Source organism: Taudactylus pleione, unplaced genomic scaffold, assembly GCF_031769625.1.
Source record: "Taudactylus pleione unplaced genomic scaffold, aTauple2 ptg000251l, whole genome shotgun sequence".
In the NCBI taxonomy this organism is placed as follows: domain Eukaryota; kingdom Metazoa; phylum Chordata; class Amphibia; order Anura; family Myobatrachidae; genus Taudactylus; species Taudactylus pleione.
The window spans coordinates 3,935,048-3,954,472 of NW_028284653.1; the positions used below are offsets into that span (position 1 = coordinate 3,935,048).

The window sequence follows — 19,425 nt, forward strand, 5'->3', positions numbered from 1 at the left end:
TTGGCAATACTGAGTGTCTGAATTAAGATGCATGTACTGCGACTCCGTCTACCTCTGCTGGGCTGCAACAACAGTAGGTGATTTTGGGGGTCTCGGCTGAGCTTGCTAGCAGCAATGCTGGGACCCAGACTACAACTGGACGCATGGAGATGTCAGGTAAGGCAACTCCTCACTTATGAGGAATCATGCACGGAAGTCCTTTCTTCCGGCGTAGGAGATGAACCAGAAGCTGCTGTAGTCAGGGCCCAGAGTGTCCGCATCCTCAGTAGACCACCGAGGCCTTATCGTCTGATGCCGGGGATTTGGCAGCAGACACTATTACTGCCACGACGCCAGCATACCTGGCCGGTTGATGCAGCTTAGGGGAGGTAGGCACTCCCCCGGCAGCTCCTCACCTGATCCAAATGCAGTCCCTTCAAAGGTTTTCGCATGTCTGGGTTGCTCCTCCTACCCACCTCATGTATATGAGATGCTCACAGTCCACTATCAGTGTGCTGCACTAGTTGTTGGTCACAGGAGGTTTTGGATCAGTCTCCCGGTATATGTCTCACATGGGCCAGGAACATAGTGCTCTATATCCTACCAAGAATTGTGTTTCTGAGTAGTTGATTCAGAGCTCAGTGCAACTAAATTTGCATATGCATTGTATAAGACTGTTTGCTGGCTGCTATGTTAATACTGCCTTTTATTTCTGGCAGTCAGTTATAACTATCCCTGTTTTTCTCCTCATCCCTCTGTTGCAGGTTTGTGGGGTTTTTCTTTTTACTTCACATTTATTTATTGTTTGTGAAGGTTGTCACATTACATTGCATTATTTCCTTTATAATTGATATGTCAAAAAGTAAATGGAATCAGGAGGGGGAGGCCCCTGTGATGGTTTCATTTAAAGCCTGTTTGGGGGGCTTGTCCTCTCAGGACTTTATAAAGGATGGTTTGTGTACTGTCTGTTATAAAGAACCACCTCACCAGTCCTGTATACCAGTCCCTGTACATGAGCCATCTTGAGTGTCCTCCTTGTCTCAGGTTATGAAGCAGTTTGTGGATCATATGGCTACTCCCATACTGCCTCCTTGTATGGGGTACCCACAGCATGTTATGTTTGCACTTCCTATACATCCTTCCTGGATGGATGCTTATGCCCACTCAAGTCAGAGTATTGGTCAGTCAGCTGCTGCAAGCAGACCGGTAGTTACTAAGGCGCATAAGCATAAATTATCTTTTTATTGACCTGTTTAGCATATGGATTGAGATGTATCATCAGAAGAAGCAGATCATGTGCAGGGTTCTTCTCCAGGGTCTAGCTCAGGAGAGGAGGACCATCCATCCACAGTGGTTGTTCCTTCATTGGTGAGGATGGTTAAATCAATCCTAGATATTAAGGATGATGTACCAGCTCCTAGTAGGAAGGCTCCAGTGTTTAAACACCTGAAGGTGGCCAAAATGGAGTTTCCTAATCTGAGCAGCTCACTGATCTTATGGAAGAGGTATGGGGCAACCCGGATAACGGATTTATGTGAATAAAAGGTTAACATTGTTGTATTCTTTCCCAGCTTCTGAATGTACTAAGTGGGAGGTACCTCCTACTGTGGATGCTCATGTGACGTACTTAGTCAGAAATGCTAACATTGCCTATTCCGTCAGCATCGTCTCTTAAGGATTCAACAGGTAGGAAGATTGAAACATGCCTTAAGCCAATATTTGCACCGTCGGGAGCTGTTACTGTCCAGCTTTGGCTGGAGCCTGGATAGCTAAAGCTGTTGAAGAATGGACAGGGGCATTGGAAGACTCTCTACCAGATGCTACCAGAGAAAAGATGAAGTATATCTCCCACATACGGGAAGTGGCCTCTTATTTTGGAGGAGCTGCATTAGATGCTGGAATTTTAGCTTCTAAAGCATCAGCAGCATCAGTAGTGGTGCTCAGGGTCCCTTGGTTAAGATCCTGGAAAGCTGATATAGGATCAAAGAGGGCTCTGGATACCTTACCTTTCTATGGAAATATACTTTTTGGAGCAGAGTTAGATAAGATAATAGCTACTCTCCCGGCTTCTAAGTCTGCAGGTCTGCCATCTACGGGTACAATAAAATCTAGGCAGTTTTCTTTTTGGGCCTTTCATCCTCAGGGATAAGCAAAGGAACAGTCTTCCTCCAAACTGTTTAGTTTTCACAAGACAAACTAAGAGGTCTGGGTCAGCCAGACATCTAGCTTCTAAACTGGATGACAAACCCTTGGCCTGATGGGGTGGGCCTCCTCCTTAGTTTGCAGATTACTGGCATCAAATAACAACAGAAGCCTGGGTCCGAGAAGTGGTATCTCAGGGGTATGCCCTCACTTTCCAGGGGCATCCTACCCAGAAGTTTTTTTGCACATATCCTCCATCAGGTGCGGTCAAGGCCTTGGCCCTTCAGGAGGCCATTCACTCCCTGCTGCAGGCAGGGGAAACAATCCCGGTTCCTGTGTTGCAACAAGGAAGGGGTTATTATTCCAATCTATTTTTGGTTCAGAATCCGAATGGGTTTCATCACCCTATTCTAACTCTAAAAACCTTCAACAGGTTTATCCATGTACCTAAGTTCTGTATGGAAACTCTCCAGTCAATTATTTTGGCAATGGAGCTTGGGGATTTTATGGTTTCCCTGGACATTCAGGATGCATATCTGCATGTTCCTATTATGCCATCCAACCAAAAATTTCTACGGTTTGCTGTCCTACAACAACATTACCAATTTCAGGCACTACCCTTTGGCCTATCAACGGCTCCCCGGGTATTTACCAAGATAATGGCAGTCATGATGGCCTATCTCAGGCATCAGAGAATCAGGTTGCTGCCATATCTGGACGACCTTCTGATATTGGCACAAACTTCAGTTGTTTTACAACACCATCTTCAACTGACCATAACCTGCCTACAAAAGCATGGCTGGGTCATCAATTGGAAGAAAACACAAAGGGTGTTTCTACCAGAGGATAAGATTGCGGCCCTATCATTGTGAGTACGCAAACTGCTAAGCAAGCGAAAGGTTTCCATTCTATCAGTGATACAGATCCTGGGATCAATAGTATCCACCTTCGACATGGTGGGGTATGCTCAGTTTCATTCCAGGCCTTTGCAAAGATTGATTCTCTCCAGGTAGAATGGACAGTATCATCTAATAAGGTTCCAGAGAATCCTTCTCACTCCAGAGGTTCATCTTTCCCTCAAACGATGCTTAGAGCATGAAAGCCTGCCTCTGCCCACATCTATTACAGGGTTTGGCATTCTTTTGGACAATGATGTTCCCACAGGAAGTATGACCCTAAGGTGTTTATGGTTTCCTGGGTACTGGCTTTTCTCCAGGCTGGTTTAGACCTTGGTCTCCACCTGGCCACTTTGAGAGTGCAGGTTTCTGCATTGTCAGTCTGGTTCCAGAGAAAGAGTGCTTCATTACCAGATGTTAGAATTTTTTTTCAGGGAGTTCTGCGAGTTCAGCCTCCTTTTGTCCCACTGGTAGCACCCTTGGATCTGTCTTTGGTTCTTAAGTGGCTACAAGATCCCCCATTTGAACCTCTGGACTCTGTAGAATTGAAATAGTTGACAGCAAAGACACTTTTTCTCCTCGCTATCTCTTCTGCACACAGAGGCGCTGATTCAGAGCTGGACGCTCTGAGATAGAGCTTGCTCTGAATCAGGGCCGTCCCTCCTTCATTTTGGAGCGGCCTCCTGGCCACTCGCATAGCCGTGGGTGACCACCCACAGCTATAGTGAGCGGCCAAAATGATGGTCGCGATGGTCAAGACCATCGCGACCATCAGGCTTGTGACAAGACCCTGCAGTAGGGTCTCGCTTTCGCAAGCCCAGGAGTGCTTTTGGCTCTATCAGAGCCAAAAGCATTCCCACTGACATCACTAGTGATGTCAGTGGGGCCGGCCCCAGATGGTAGGTGTTCCCATGGGAACGCGTCCGTCTGGGCAGCCATGCCCCCGGCACGCCCACCAAAGAGGGCGTGTTGTCAATCACCATCGACAGCACACCCCCTTTGGTGCGAGACCCATAATGACGGCTTGGCCATCGTTATTCGGGTCTCGCGCATGCGCACGATGGAGCAGCCTCCATCGTGCACATGCACACTAGGGCAACATCGACCCGCTTGCGAGCGCTCAGCACTCGCAAGCGGGTTCTGAATCAGGCCCCGAGTCTCTGATTTGGCAGCGCTCTCTTAACGCTCCCCATTTTTTGATTTTTCACCAGGATAGAGCTGTTCATCATACAAGGGAGGGTTACCTTCCTAAGATAGTGTCTCATTTTCATGTAAATTAAGAAATTGTAGTTCCAGTAGGTGAAGCTTCCCTGGATGTAGTTTGTGCTCTCTGTGTACAAACTGTTAGAATATCAGATGCTCTTTTTGTATTATATGGTTTTCACAAACGAGGATGGCCAGCTAACCAGCAGACCTTGGCTCAATGGTTATGTATGACTATCTCTCAGGTGTATACACAGGCTAATCTTCCTGTCCCAATCATGGTGACAGCACATTTTACTAGGTCTGTAGGGCCATCTGGGGCATTTATTCGTGGTGCCTTTGCTGAGCAATTGTGCAAGGCAGCCACGTGGTCTTCTGTTCACACTTTTCTCAGGTTCTACACCTTTGATACTTTTGCCTCTCAGGATGCTTCCTTTGGGCAATGAGTTTTCCTTTCTGCTCAGGAGCTTCCTTACCCTTATGGGAACTGCTTTAGGACATCCCCTGGTATTCATGTGGATCCCTATGGGACTCTGAAGAAGCAAATATGAGTTATGGTTGACTTACCATTGATAACTCTTTTTCTTTGAGGTCCATAGGGTCCACAGAGCACCCACCCTGAAGCACCTGGCTGCATTGGATATTTTTTCTTTCAGTCACGGGTTCCCTCATCTTGTGTAAGAGTGCTTCTGGTGTATGATTGTTCTTCCTTCTCCTCTTTCCTTCTCCTGCCTTGAGGCTTGTTTACAAAACTGAAGGCCTGTGGCTGGGGACGGGGTATATATGGAGGAGGACCTGAGGCATCCTGGGGGCTGAAAGCTTTAACTGTTTGGTGCCTGGATCTTTCCAACTACATTACCCCATGGTATCCCTGTGGACCCTATGGACCTAGAAGAAAAAGAGTTATCAATGGTAAGTCTACCATGACTCCTATTATTTTTAGAGCATACAAATGGGGGTCAAATTGTATCCCTTGTATATGACAAAGATCAATGATCTGTCATATCATTTGTAGAAACTAACAATAACAATTAAATTCTGTTTCATGCAATTGCAGATTTAGGGGTCTATTTACTAATAATCATGCAATTGCCGCGATTATTACAGATTCATATTGCAGGGGATATTTTCCATTTTAACGAAAATTTCTCCTCTATGTACAAGGGTCAGCGGGAGCGGCAACTGCTGTCCCTGTGGGTTACATCCCTGGCAAATTGTGGAAGCCTTTCACATTTGTGAAAGACTTCCCCTGTGGAAGCTGACACTGTACATGCGCACAGTGGCAGATTCCAGAGCCGGCTGGAGGCTGTGAGAGATGGATGGAAGATCTCTCTCCTACTCCTAAGCCTTCACAGGCTTTAAGCAGTTTACACCATCTAAAAATAATGTAAACTACTGGGGCCAAACTCCGAAAAAGTTGGTACATAGGTGTCAAATTGTAGTCCCTATTGATTATAATAAGATAACGGAAGTGCTAATTAGCAATTTGCCAGAGATTTCTGTGAAATTAGTATTAGTACAATGTATAAAATTATGCAGAAACTGCAGTTTCTACATAATTTTATATTAAAAAAATCTTGATACATACTGTAGTTCCCTAAATGTCAGTAAATTACTTTCAGATTAACACTGATATTTGACTAACTGAGTTGCTAACAGACTCATCACATGCTCAGTTTCTCCTACTACACAAAATATAGTGCCAGACATCTGTAGGGGGGAGAATGATAGCATATAGCCAAGGTTAAGTGATAGTCACCGCTTCTACTATCCCTTGTTTAAAAAAATTGGACAGGGGATGAGAGGGCGGTGAGTGTGTCCCCCTGGGTGAGGGTAGAAAAAGTGCTTCTATTGTCCACTGTCTGGCTGGGTACTCCTTGCTACACAGTGTTCATTGCAGGGAGTTTTATGGTCAGCAGCAGATGAGGGGACACTTAGGAAGCAAGGTGAGGGATGGACATTGACGGTCAATGTTTGCCAACCATCAATGTTTTTCTTACAATGACAGTGTTTTTACCATTTGATGACGGCATTCCGATTTTTCATTACCATCGAATGGTAATGATCCGATGATGTTCCAATGGTTACCTTTTTTTTAATGCTGAGAGCTGTTCCTTACTGCATGTGTTGTTAAATCAGTATGAACAGTGCTGACAAAACACCACTATAGATTCACAATCATTACTCTATAGCTGGTATATACACACATTTAGTATATTTGGTCCAGTTAAGTACATACAGTATATTGTATTTATATGGTGTATATAAAACTGGCAGTTGTAATACCAGGTAATGATTAAGACAAATATAAAGAGCTTTTGGATAAATTAACTTCATTATGATGATAAATATCTCCAGCTCAGAAATTTAATTTGTCACTGGTTAGTGTGGTAGTATTGCAAACAAGTTTTACATTATGATTACAAGAATCAAGGTATATAACTTCTTAAAGGCACACCACAAGTGAGTATGTCCATGTAACTATTATGTTACATACGTATGTAACAAAAAGCAAAAAAAAATATCTGATTAAATTATATATACAGAAATACTTGAAAAGTTAAAAGCATAATAAAATATTGATATAAAATGCATAAATAAATAAAATATAAACATATAAAAAAATGTTATGCCAAAATTGTGAGATGAGTAATATGCAATTCAAATGTACTGTATATAGGTAAAATGAGTGTACATGGGAAATTATGTACTGATGTGTAAACTAATCTGATGATACCAGTATGTGGTAGTGAAACAAAAGTAAGATAAGTGGAAAAAAGAGACATTTTGCGAAATAATAGTGATCTAATGTACTAATGTAGCAAATGGAGACATAAATGCAATAAAGATGTGAAGGTGATAGTGAGTGATAAATACAATCCAATCATCCCACTTTGTGAGTCTTTAGACGCAGTTGCACCATCAAAATTTACACCAGCCCCATCCAAGGTGCAGATTCACCATCAGATTATGGCTTTCAATGTAAGTGATTAAGCATATGAATTCACATACACAGTAGTTATGCATAGAAATGAAAAAAACACAGCACAGATTCTATTCGACAACCACCCTATACAGTATATATGGATGTATTATATTGGTTAATTCCTATAATAATGTAAACATAGGGGATGTGCCACCTACCATTTTGCATATACACAGAAAAAAGGGGAAAAGAGGTAGTGTATTGGTGCACTGGTCGAATTGAGGTGTAATTAGTTCATAAAAAATAACTTTTTTTTAGATATGCATTAAGATATATATATTAGCTATGCCACAGGTCCATTAGTCTTTTTGCTTAGTCTAATACAGATGATCGTGCCACAAACATGCATACAGATTGTGCCATGCAATTCCCGCAATTGCATATGCTACTGTATGCTATGGTGTGCACTGCGATCGCACTATGCTTTCCAATGGAGGCGCGGTTGTGTACGCAGTTTGCTTATCCACTCGCAGGCACACGTCTCACACTATGCGTGGCATGATTTGCTGTACCAGTGGCAAGGATATAGCTGGGTATATCTGTATGTCAAACAAAATTAGATCAAAGTGATCAAACCAAAAGAAAACATGATTTTTTTTTCAAACCCCACAATAACAAAAAACTTGTTTCTAAGGAGCATATTCAATTAGGTGTGAAAAGTCGAAAATTTTTAACATGCCAGACTTTTCGCCATCATCGCTGGTTTTCCATGCGGAAAAGTATCACGAGCGTCCCAGCTTATCCCCGTATTCAATTAGAAATTGGCGAAAATGGCACCTGGTGAATTCGGAGCTAGCGAAAAGTACCTAATCTGGGTACATAAGTTTTCTCAATTGCTTGCTATTAGCATCTTTGCATAAGTGGTGAAGAATGGCATTAAGCAATATTTTTTTCATCAAAATAACTAGCCCCAGCAAATTTGGGGTACAAGAAAATAGGTGCTAGCATATTTTAAAGTTGCTTAAGTAAATTTTTAAAAAAGTAAAAAAAAACACTTTCCGCAAGCACCAGCTATCTTAAAATCACCTGGCGCATACTTGGGGACCCCCCTGGAGTCTATTTTGCTAATTTTTATGTTTGTCCCCCAACTTTGGTCTTTTTTGCACCCAAATTGAAAGTATTTTTTGGGGTGTTCTGAAGTATTTTTTTTTTTTTGATACAGTGTAGCTTTGGGGGACTGTCCCAAGGGTGCAGGGGGGTTCCCGCAAAGTTTGCACCCCTAAACCCCAATTCTGCACTTTTTTCCGCCTGCTTTCATAGGCAAATCTTTTTTGCCCGATTCCAATGCATTGAATTTCCGCACCGACGAAAAGTCTTTGAAATTGAATACGGGTAAAGTTTTCACCTGGCGAAATGATGCCACCGGCGAAACTTTTTCACCGAAAATGGCTTTTCGCACCTATTTGAAGTCTAGGTTTACACAATACAAAATCTGCATTTAGAAATGATAATGCATTTTTTTGCAAGTTTCCTGTCTTAATTTAAACTCTTACTATGTATAGGACTAATATAGTAGCACAACAAGGCTTAAATTTTTTTTTTAAAGTAAACCACCTATGGCATTAAATGAGTGTACCTTCTTGTTTATTGACATAAATTGGTGGAGATCTGGACTTCATGTGGAAAATGTATTTATTTGTGTACTTTTTCAGTTATTGTCTGGTGAGCACCAGATAATAATACTACTACTAAGGGGCACATCATTTGAAAGAGTAGTCACTCCTCTTTCAAAGCAGGGTGCCCCCGTGTATTTGTGGGCCAGTATGGGGGAGATAGGGCACAATATGCCCTTCACCCACCTATAGAAAACAATTGTTTTCCCTGCATGCGATATTTGATACAGCCTTGCGACGTATTCAAATATCCCGTCGCAATTTTGGGCAAATTTATCACATCTGAGATGCGGATTGTAATAAATATGCCCCTTAAAGCTGTGGTTGAAGCAAGTGATAGTATTACCATTACTACCCGACAGGGGGTTGAATACATATGCAAGCAGCATTTTTTTTTTTTTTTTTTTTTTTAAATCTACAGGCAGATAATTCTGAGCTTGAAAATTAACCTTAAGAGTACAAAGTTTGCAAAAAAAAAAAATATTGTCTGGAACAGTCTGTCATTTGTAATACAGACAAATCTGTTGATGTTTTCCAAACTACTGTATATATAGCAGCAAAAAAGGAAAACACCAAATTAAAATGTAGTTGAAGTTTTTTTTTTTCTCTTTAAAGAAAGCTCAACTCTATGATTATGAACTTGGGTTTGACTTACAATCTGAATTTGCATTCCATTTTCTTCCTAGTTTAAGTCAAAAGCATTTTTTTGAATATACTAATTTACACCAGGGGTATATTTACTAAAGTGAGGGTTTTTAGAAGTGGAGATGTAACCTACAGCAATCAATAAGATTGAAACTAAAATGTTTTTCAATAACTCACAGCTTAACTTTAGTTGTTTATATAGATGTTGCTTAGGTGATTATGCATTATTATAATAACTTGTATATTATATTTCAGTATTGCCGCAGTATTTTGAATCAATACTTCTTATCACTGGAAGCTGTAAATCTGGAAAAATACATTAAAGTATGTTCAATAGAATACAAAGCTTGTTTGTCGGAGGACAAGAGGATATGCGCCTGTTCAACTTTTATTGAAGTAGCCCGTGTTTGTGGTAACAACGGTTGTTCAGATGAATTGAGCTCTTGGAGAAAAGATAATAGTGTTGTGTGTGGTATGTACCTTCACGATAAATAATAAAGTTTTACAAACCAATGCAGCTGAAATATTATCATACTTTATCATTTGCTTGTGTATGTATAGTTACTCCATCAAGTCTTGTTTCAAGCCCTGCTCTCTACCCTTCTAGGTACACCTCAATGCCCAGAAAGCCAAATCTTTGACGAATGTGCACCAATATCTCAGCCAACATGCTCAAATCCAGCACCTGTTCAAGATAAAGGAGTTATCTCTGGCTGCACCTGTCCAAAAGGTAAAATAATGATATTATCTACTGTACAAACAATTACAATTATAGTTTGCACTGCAGCTGCCAGTGTCCATAAAGGACTTAGATTATTTCTAAATGTCACATAAATGTATTTTTCTCCACCAGTGTATCAATCCTAGCAAAGTTTTTCTTGAAATTAGCGCTCTTCTTATTTGGATGTCTTCCACATGCACATATGTTTGAATTAAAGCAAATGGACACAGGGCCTGATTCAGACCCGGTCGCAAGCACTGAGCACTAGCAACCGGGTCAATGGTGGCCCACAGCGCATGCGCACGACGGAGCCGGCTCCGTCGTGCACATGCGCAAAACCCGGCTAGCGACGGGCAATCCTACCACAAGGGTCTCGTCGCAAGCCCGATGGTCGTGATGGTCTTGACCATCGCGACCATCATCCTGGCCGCTCGCTATAGCTGTGGGTGGTCACCCACAGCTAGGCAAGCGGCCAGGAGGCCGCACAAAAACAAAAAAAATAACGCCCAGATTCAGAGCGAGCGCTCTTTCAGAGCGTCCGGCTCTGAATCAGGGCCACAGTACCATTTGTCCAGTATGCCTACAGATTGTACAGATGGCTAGTGAGCTTGGGCACATTAGATATGGAACAAAAGTGTCCAGGTTATTCCTGAATTCCACACTGTAATAGGCTCACCAGAGTGCAGGCATAAAGTCCCATGGGGTCACGCTAACAATGCATTTCTATATAATCTTCCTTAGGCAGAGGCTATTGTCGAGTACAAAGTCCCAACTTTTTATTATATTCCTCTGATGGCACTAATCCACAACAGGTGACAGTGGAACAATGTTTTCAGGGTCTCTGAAACACATACAAATTTCCTCCATTGTGTGAACCAAGTCTGGATCAGAATTTTTTTTTCATCTATAGCTATGTATAACACTACTGGAATTAATACAGTCTCTGTTACCATGGAGAGACTGATGATTCTCAAAACTGGAAATGTGGCAGTATATATATTTCCGGCATATTGAATGTGTAATAATATTTCATTGTCACTTTTTGTGTGTAATTAAGAGAATCCTATAGGAGGATGAGGATCATACTCTAACCTCCATTGGGGGTAATTCTATTCCCAAAAAGGGATAATCTGGTCACTGGAATTCTGTCTTTGTGATGAAAATCTTTGCCTTATCAGGGGAACCAACACCTTTCATTTCTCCCTGTGTGTCACAGGTGGTAAAAACATCATATATATACAGACTACACCAGTGATGCCCAAACTTTCTTGAACCCTAGAATATCAACATTTTTTTCATGGCATCCCTAGGCCCAAAGTTTCTTATTGAGGAATTCAACAAATAGAATTAAATTAGGTAAATTAGGTTCAGATTTGTGTTGGAGGACAGGGTTACACTTCTGTTTGTCCACAATTTATGATTGTCAGCCGCCAACACTGATTTTGCCTATTATATTGACGATAAATAGTTTGATTTGATCCTGGACCACCAACCTGTGGCACCCCTGCAAGTGCCCCTTGGGTGCTACAACACCCAATGAACCACTGAACTACACTATATAAATATTCTTTTTAATTTTACATATTTGATGAAGACTTGCAAACAAGAAGAGCACTAATTTCAAGAAATACTGTGTTATGAATGATTTGCTACATAGAAGGAAAACTTCTAATTATTCTTGGGTCTTGCACTAATTGATAACACACTGTTTTACTTGTTTGCTATTTCTCCATCAGTGTGTCTCATACAGATATAAACAGGGTCACACTGGCCCACAGGGGTACAGGGGAAATCCCTGATGGGCCTCACTGCTTGAGGGCCCACCCCTTCCTCTAGGCATCTGGTTCCATACTGTGCATATGTTACATTATAATTCATTTCCAGGATTATGGTGTATTCACTACAGTGCATTGTAGATACCAATCTGGTACAGTATCATGCATGCACTATCTGTGTTTATTTATAAAGAGGCACATACCATGCACTCTGTAATGGCTAGCAAAGCCTATGTGGTGGCTGGTCACACCCCCTCTGGAGGCTGGTCACACCCCTTAAGCATGGGCCCTACTAGTGCATTCCCCTGGTGGGCCCCTTTATGCCCCAATTCGACACTGGATAAGAAGTAGAGTGTTTAAAAACTAACATTGAAATATATATCAGTTATATTTTTGCCCAACAGTTGCCTAGAGTAGTGCACCTGCAGAAGTCTAATTAACCTAAGCATTAACAACAGTCTTTGACATTTTACCAAAGAAATCTGAAAACAGTTAGAATGGAGAATGAAACAACACTTTTTCCCTAGTTAATTGATACTCAATTTTTTATATTTATTACAAACAGTGGTGCTGATGCTGAGTTGGACTTACATCAGTTTACGTATCATAGAATATGAGCACACTTACTGAACATCAGGTATTCTGACACTCTCTAAAATGGTCCCTTACTTCACACTGCAATGCTGAGCAACAGGGGACTGTAGGGGTTAACTCCTATACAGACAGCAGAATTGTCTTTCTTTTCTATTCTTCCTGTCCTGTGAAAACTGTCACAGATTATCTCATCCATCATTCACTGTCCATCAGTGGTGGGCTGGGCCGGGGGGCAGGGTGCCGTGTGCCCCCCGGGCTGCAACGTCATGTGACACAGACTGCACCATGCGTGTAGCGCTAACCGGATGGAGTTCAGTCAGCGCTACACAAGTGACAAACACACAGCCGCCAGCACCGGCAGCTGTGTGTTTGTTTTGATCAGCAGCCAATGAGAGTCGGTCAGACTCTCATTGGCTGCTGCGCCCACTGCAGGAGCCGCTCCATCTTCCGGCTCCTGCAGTGGACAATAGGAGAGGCGTCATGACATCATATGATGTCTCTCCCATAATGCAGAGCGGCCCGGGAAGGACAGATGGAGGAGCGGAAGGCGACGGCGGGAGCGGGGATTCAGGTAAGTGTTTTTTTTTTTTTTTAACTACGTGTGTCTACTGGCGGGGAAGCTGGCACTACAAGGGGGAGACCGACCGCTACTGGGGGCACCACAAGGGGGGAACCACTACTGGAGGCACTGCAAGGGGTGACTACTACTAATGGGGGCAATACAAAGGGGGAACCACTACTGGGGGCTCTACAGGGGGGCGGCACTACAAGGGGGGACCACTACTGGGGATTATAACTGGGGACTACAACTGAGGGGACTACTACTGGGGGCACTACAAGGGGGGACTACTACTACAAGGGAGGACTACTACTGGGACACTACAAGGGGGGGACTACTACTACTAGGGGCACTACAAGGGGAGGGGACAATTACTAGGGGCACTGCACAGGGGGGAGGGGACTACTACTAGGGGCACTACATAGGGGGGAGGGGACTACCACTGGGGGCACTGCATTGAGGGACCACTGCTGGGGGCTCTATAAAAAGGGCAATACTGGGGGTACTGCATAGGGGGGAGACTACAACTGGGGCCACTATTTAAGGGGCACTGCATAAGGGTTACCATGATTGGGGGCACTGCATGGGGTGTGGACTGCTACTGGGGGCACTATATAACGAGCACTGCATAGGGGGTACCACTGCTGGGGGCACTATATAAAGGGCTTAGTACTGGGGGCACAAGGGGCACTGCACAGGGGGGACCACTACTAGGGGCACTGTGTAAGGGGCACTGCATAAGGGGGATCACTACTGGGGGCACTACTGGAGGCCTGCATAAGGGGGTCCTCTCCTGGGGCACAGGGGGGCACTGCATATGGGCACCACAACGGGGCTGTCCCAAATTTTTATTTTTACTTTTCATTAATCCCATATGGACCCGCCTCTTCCCTGGAATACTTGAGGGGAGGGCACCCTGGCTACATACTACTCCTCTGCCAGGGCCGCCTGCATGCATTTGCCCCCCAGGCTAAAAGTTGCCAGCCAGCCCCTGCTGTCCATACATAGTGAAACATGATTGGAAAGCAGAAATCTCTGGCAACCTATCAGGATATAACTTCTTTTTATTTTAGATTTACATGATAAACTGGGTTAATATTTATCTCCTAGTAAAGCATATACCTATTAAAACTATATAAAGAGGAACTACCTATATTTATCCGGAATACATATTATACGACAGCCTTTATATAGGAAATAGCTGTGTATAACCTATCTGTTTATTCATGCTTTTTTATATGATCCTGGCAACTGATGAATATATTTTGCTAGTTCAAGTTTATTGCACTCTCACACCTACAGGATCATATTAGACTGATTTAATGGTTGTTTTAATATAGTGCTTTCTTCCTAAGTGTTATTTCTGAGTATGTATCTATCTTACTTACAAGTATTTACTTTAAAGGTGTTTAGTCTCCTGGATAATGTCATATAAAAGACACCTGGGGGTAAATTTACTAAGATTCGAGATAGGTCGAGATGACCATCTCGGGTGATTTATTGATTTTTTCCCTGCTTGTAAATTTACTAAAGGCAAAGTTGGGTGAGTTAGAGAGAGATTTCTCTCATCTCACTCATAAAACTCGGGTGAGATAGCAATCTCGAATCTTATCACCATCGGGCCAAATCGGAAGTACTTTTCACCTAAAACATACATCTGACAAGCTCGGGTGAGATAGGTGCAAACTCTCTGTCAAAATCACTTTTCAAACTCTCAACCCCCGGAGCTGCGAGATGGTCAGAAACATACACAAATCATTGTGATTTGCGTATGTTTCTTTCTGTAAATGGTTAAAATAGGGTTCATTTGTAAAAAAAAAGACGTGAGGTCCCCCCACAAAACACTAACCAGCCTCAGGCTTGCCAGCCTGTCCTATTTCTTAACATTATAGGGAAAAAAATGTGTAGGTATCCACTGTAATGTAAGAACCAGCACAAGGCAGCAGAGACAGAGCTGGTTTTAAATATACGCAGAAAAAAAATGACGTGAGGTCCCCCGTATATTTAAAACCAGCCCTGGACCCTTTCTAATGGGGGACTGATGCCACAGCCAGGGGTGCCCTTTCACCACGCCCCCCAGCCACAGCATCAGCCCTGACCGTTAGTCACCCCAGGCCAGGGATCCCTGGGGAGTTGGTGACCCCCCCAATAAAGGAGTCACCCTCTCCAGGGCACCTCTGGCCTAGACTGATAGCCCGGGGCTATCCCCACCAGAACATCTGGAAACAGGTGAGTAAGTGTAAGTGTGTTTATGGATGCATTAAAGCTTTATTTTCAAGGTGTGTTGTATGTTTTATTAACCATTTCTTTACAGGTGAACTACAGGTACCAGTGGGCCCTTAATGCCCCGCATGCTGGTACTTGTGGTTCTCCAAGTACCAGCATGCGGGGGAGGCTTGCTGGGACCTGTAGTTCCACTGTAAAGATAATGATGAAAAGTCTAATTTTTACACTACACCTTACACTATCAACATGCCACCCACCCACCACCCAGGGGTGGTGGGGATAGCCCCGGGCTATCAGCCTAAGCCAGGGGTGCCCTGGAAAGGGTGACCCCTTTATTGGGGGGGTCACCAACTCCCCAGGGATCCCTGGCCTGGGCTGACTAACGGTCAGGGCTGATGCTGCGGCTGGGGGGCCTGGTGAAAGGGCACCCCTGGCTGTGGCATCAGTCCCCCATTAGAAAGAGTCCAAGGCTGGTTTTAAATATATGGGGGACCTCATGTAATTTTTTTTCCATATATTTAAAATCAGCTCTGTACCTGCTGCCTTGTGCTGGTTCTTACATTGCAGTGGATACCTACACATTTTTTTCCCTGTAATGTTAAAAACCAGGACAGGCTGGCAATCCCGAGGCTGGTTAGTGTTTTTTTTGAGGGGGGAACCTCACCCAATTTAAAAAAAAAACATTTATCTATTTTTTACAAGGATTAACACACAAGCAGCAAGTAAATATCTCACTGATATGTACTGGCTGCTAGTTCGGGAGACATTTGTAGAGAGAAAACACTGCAATCTCGGGTGACTAATCTCCTGCAAAACGAGTTAGTCGGGAGAGATATCTAGTTCTGCTTCACTATCGGCCAACTCGTTTAGCCTCAAATCGCCTGTTGGTAAATTTGGTAAAATAAAAGGGATTAAATCAACCGAATTTTGGCGAGTTCCAGCGAGATAAATCACTTTGAAAATCGGGACCATCTCGAATCTTAGGAAATTTACCCCCTGGATTAATTGATTTGGATGTTCTCAGCATTATATCAGTGAAACCTTATCTGCACCCTCAGATACACTATAAGAGTCTTTAATTATCATATTAGGCAATTATAATTTATATGTGATTGTTTTCTTGGTGCAACCTGATGCACCAGGAGCATTAGTCTGGTCTAACTATTTGAACCAGTTATGATTATGGGCTCATCAAAGCTTTTGGATGATCCATAGATTAATTATTATTTGAATTAAGGATTATAGCTGCAATCTACGATTAACTGAAACTATTAAACGTTATGTTTTAATTATGTGATTAACGATAAGAGTGATCCCACAAAGGAATCACTCTCTTTTCTCTGCTCCCCACAGAGAACCACACATCTGTATTTGATGTATCTTTTATTCCGGGGAGCACCACCAACACATCTAACTCTTTTGTAATGTTCAACAATTAATTCTATTGCTATGTTGGTTTGTTCTATATAAATACCTGTAATTGTTCATATCCTGTGCGGAAGTTCTTTCCGCCTCCAAAAAATTACCATAGAATATGCAAATATACTCTGTGCATGGCCAGTAAAATGCACACATATGTATGTACTGTATATAGATTTATGTATATCTGAAAATGAAAACTTTGCAACTAGGAAGGTCGGTCAGGATAGATAGAGGAGGGCAAATACAATTATGAACAGATGCAGATGCATCTCTTACTGGTGCCTAAGGAATGTTCCAAATTTTCTTTGATGATGATAGTTGCTAGCAGAACATAACCACTGTTGATTGGCTGATTGCGAATCATCTCTTGAACTGAAATGTGCTTTCTTAGTTGTGAATGCCTATATTATGTTTTTGGGTAATTTGGAGATGGACTGTCATGCCGTGTTAGAGAGATTATTTAAGTTTTATTGAACCTAATAGTGAACACGTATGGATGACTGTAATGGTGGACATGCAGCTTGCTGTATGCAATTTTTATTAAACTATATAATAATCAAGGGTGGTCTGTCCCATAACCTAGCATATGCTGAGTCCATTTTACTAGTCGTAATATAATAGAATTGGCAAACCATTGTTCACTGATGTGTGTTCTTTAATATTTATGCTTTTTATTTGCACTAGGTCTTGTAATTGATGACCTTGGAGGAAGCAATGTTTGTATTGATATCAGTGCCTGTCCCTGTTCATATGGCAGTAAAATATATCAATCTGGAGAGAAGCGGCAAAGCACTTGCAATTCAGAGTGGTAAATGTCCCAAGTATATTTGTGTTTTGGAGAAATTTTAAATAGTTAACACTAGTCCCTGTTGCTTAGAGCCAGTTAAATATGACTATACTTTCATGTGTGTTTTAGAGTCCAAAAGCAAACACACACATTTTAATGCTATAGTACCTTAAATTTGTTTTGCAAAAATAGCATGCTTAGAGGATATACCCACATACAGTACACAAACAAGCACACACAAGCACACATTTACATGAATCGGTGCTTCTGGAACTGTGCACACTAGACTTTACTTTAAAGAGTATTCACAGAGAGGCCAACTACATCTCGCCTCTACACAGGGCTGGATTAAGGGGGGGTGACAGGGGCGGTCGTCCCTGGGCCCCCACACACAGAGGGGCCCCCACTAGCAGCAGTGCAGCCGGTGGCTTCACCCGCCGCTAGTGTTCCCGCCGCTGGTGTAGTATAGACCGCGCAGTGAGCGTGGCCACACTACACAGTGACAAACACATAGCCGCTGGCGGCAGCAGTGTGTTTGTTACAGCAGCCGATGAGAGTCAGACAGACTCTCATTGGTTGCTGCTTCAATGGAGGGAGCCGGCTGGAGCTCACTTATGAGCTCCATCTTCCGGCTGCCCCCCGGGTGATGATGGGAGTGACGTCATGATGCTGACGTCTCTCTCATACTGCAGGAGAAGAAGAGCCAGAGCGGACAGTGGTGGTCGTGTCAGGAGCGGGGTTTCAGGTAAATTGTGTTTTTTTTTTTTTCTGTATGTAAGGGGCACTGCATAGGGGGGGCTGCTTCATGGGGGCAATGCATAGGACAACTACTGGCAGCACTGAATAGGGGTGGGCTACTACTGGGGGCAGTGCATAAGGGGGGACTACTGGGGACACTATACAAGGGGCACTGCATGGGGGGGACCACTACTGGGTCTAGGGGCACTATATAAAGGGCACTACTAAGGGCACTGTATAGGGGGACCACTACTGGGGAGTTATATAAGGGGCACTGCATAGGGGGGACCACTATCGGGTCTGGGGGCACTACTGGGGCCACTGTATAGGGGGACCACTACTGGGGCATTATATAAGGGGCACTGCATGGGGGGGACACTACTGGGACTGGGGGCACTACAGGGGGCACTGCATAGGGGAACCACTACTGGGGGCACTGCATAAGGGGCATTACTACAGGGGACTGTGGTATATAGGGTCCCCCACAAGATTGTTGCCCAGGGGCCCCCACAAACCTTAATCCGGACCTGCCTCTACACAGAATGTATTAAATACACTATAACCTCTATATACAATACCTTAATATCCTAAACACCATAGCTTGACAGAGGTAATATTAGAAGTGTATATGCACATATATACACATATAAATGTATATATATATATGTGCGCAGAATCATTGGCACACCCTCCCTTGTGTTGATATCTGTATAAGGGAACAACCATCAGGTGGCCCCAATTCCCCCCATTAACCCTTTTTTTCATACATTGCCTAGAGCGCTTGTCTGTCTTACTATATATCCTTTGACAGAGGTAAGCAATAGATTATGTAAAAGTGTATTTATAGTCATCTAGAACCTACCAAGCACTATTTTTATTTTGTAAAACTACAATCACATTGGAGTGGCCCCATCAAGTTGTTTTGGTATTGCAGTCACCACAACATTATTTGCTATGTCATGTAAACAGCGTCTGTTAACCACTCAGTGATTTAATTGGCAATGGCGTGCTAGTGAGCTTGTGATATGGACAACTGTAAAAGGGGATCTGCTTCAGACGCAGAGTTTCTCCTTCCTAAGTTAAGCAGTAAGATTAACATCAGCTGCTATCAGAAAGCAGCCATTGAAAAAAAGCATGCG

General features: G+C 43.0%; 1 protein-coding gene across 1 annotated transcript in view; it reads left to right on the forward strand.

Annotated features, from left to right (window-relative positions):
• Nucleotides 1-19,425, forward strand: part of LOC148515255 (mucin-19-like) — a 157,833-nt gene that overhangs the window by 26,584 nt on the left and 111,824 nt on the right. The window contains exons 5-7 of the mRNA XM_088480249.1: nucleotides 9,720-9,936; nucleotides 10,072-10,194; nucleotides 17,446-17,569. Of these exons, the coding sequence (XP_088336375.1) occupies nucleotides 9,720-9,936; nucleotides 10,072-10,194; nucleotides 17,446-17,569 (464 nt within the window). The remainder of the gene's footprint in view (nucleotides 1-9,719; nucleotides 9,937-10,071; nucleotides 10,195-17,445; nucleotides 17,570-19,425) is intronic.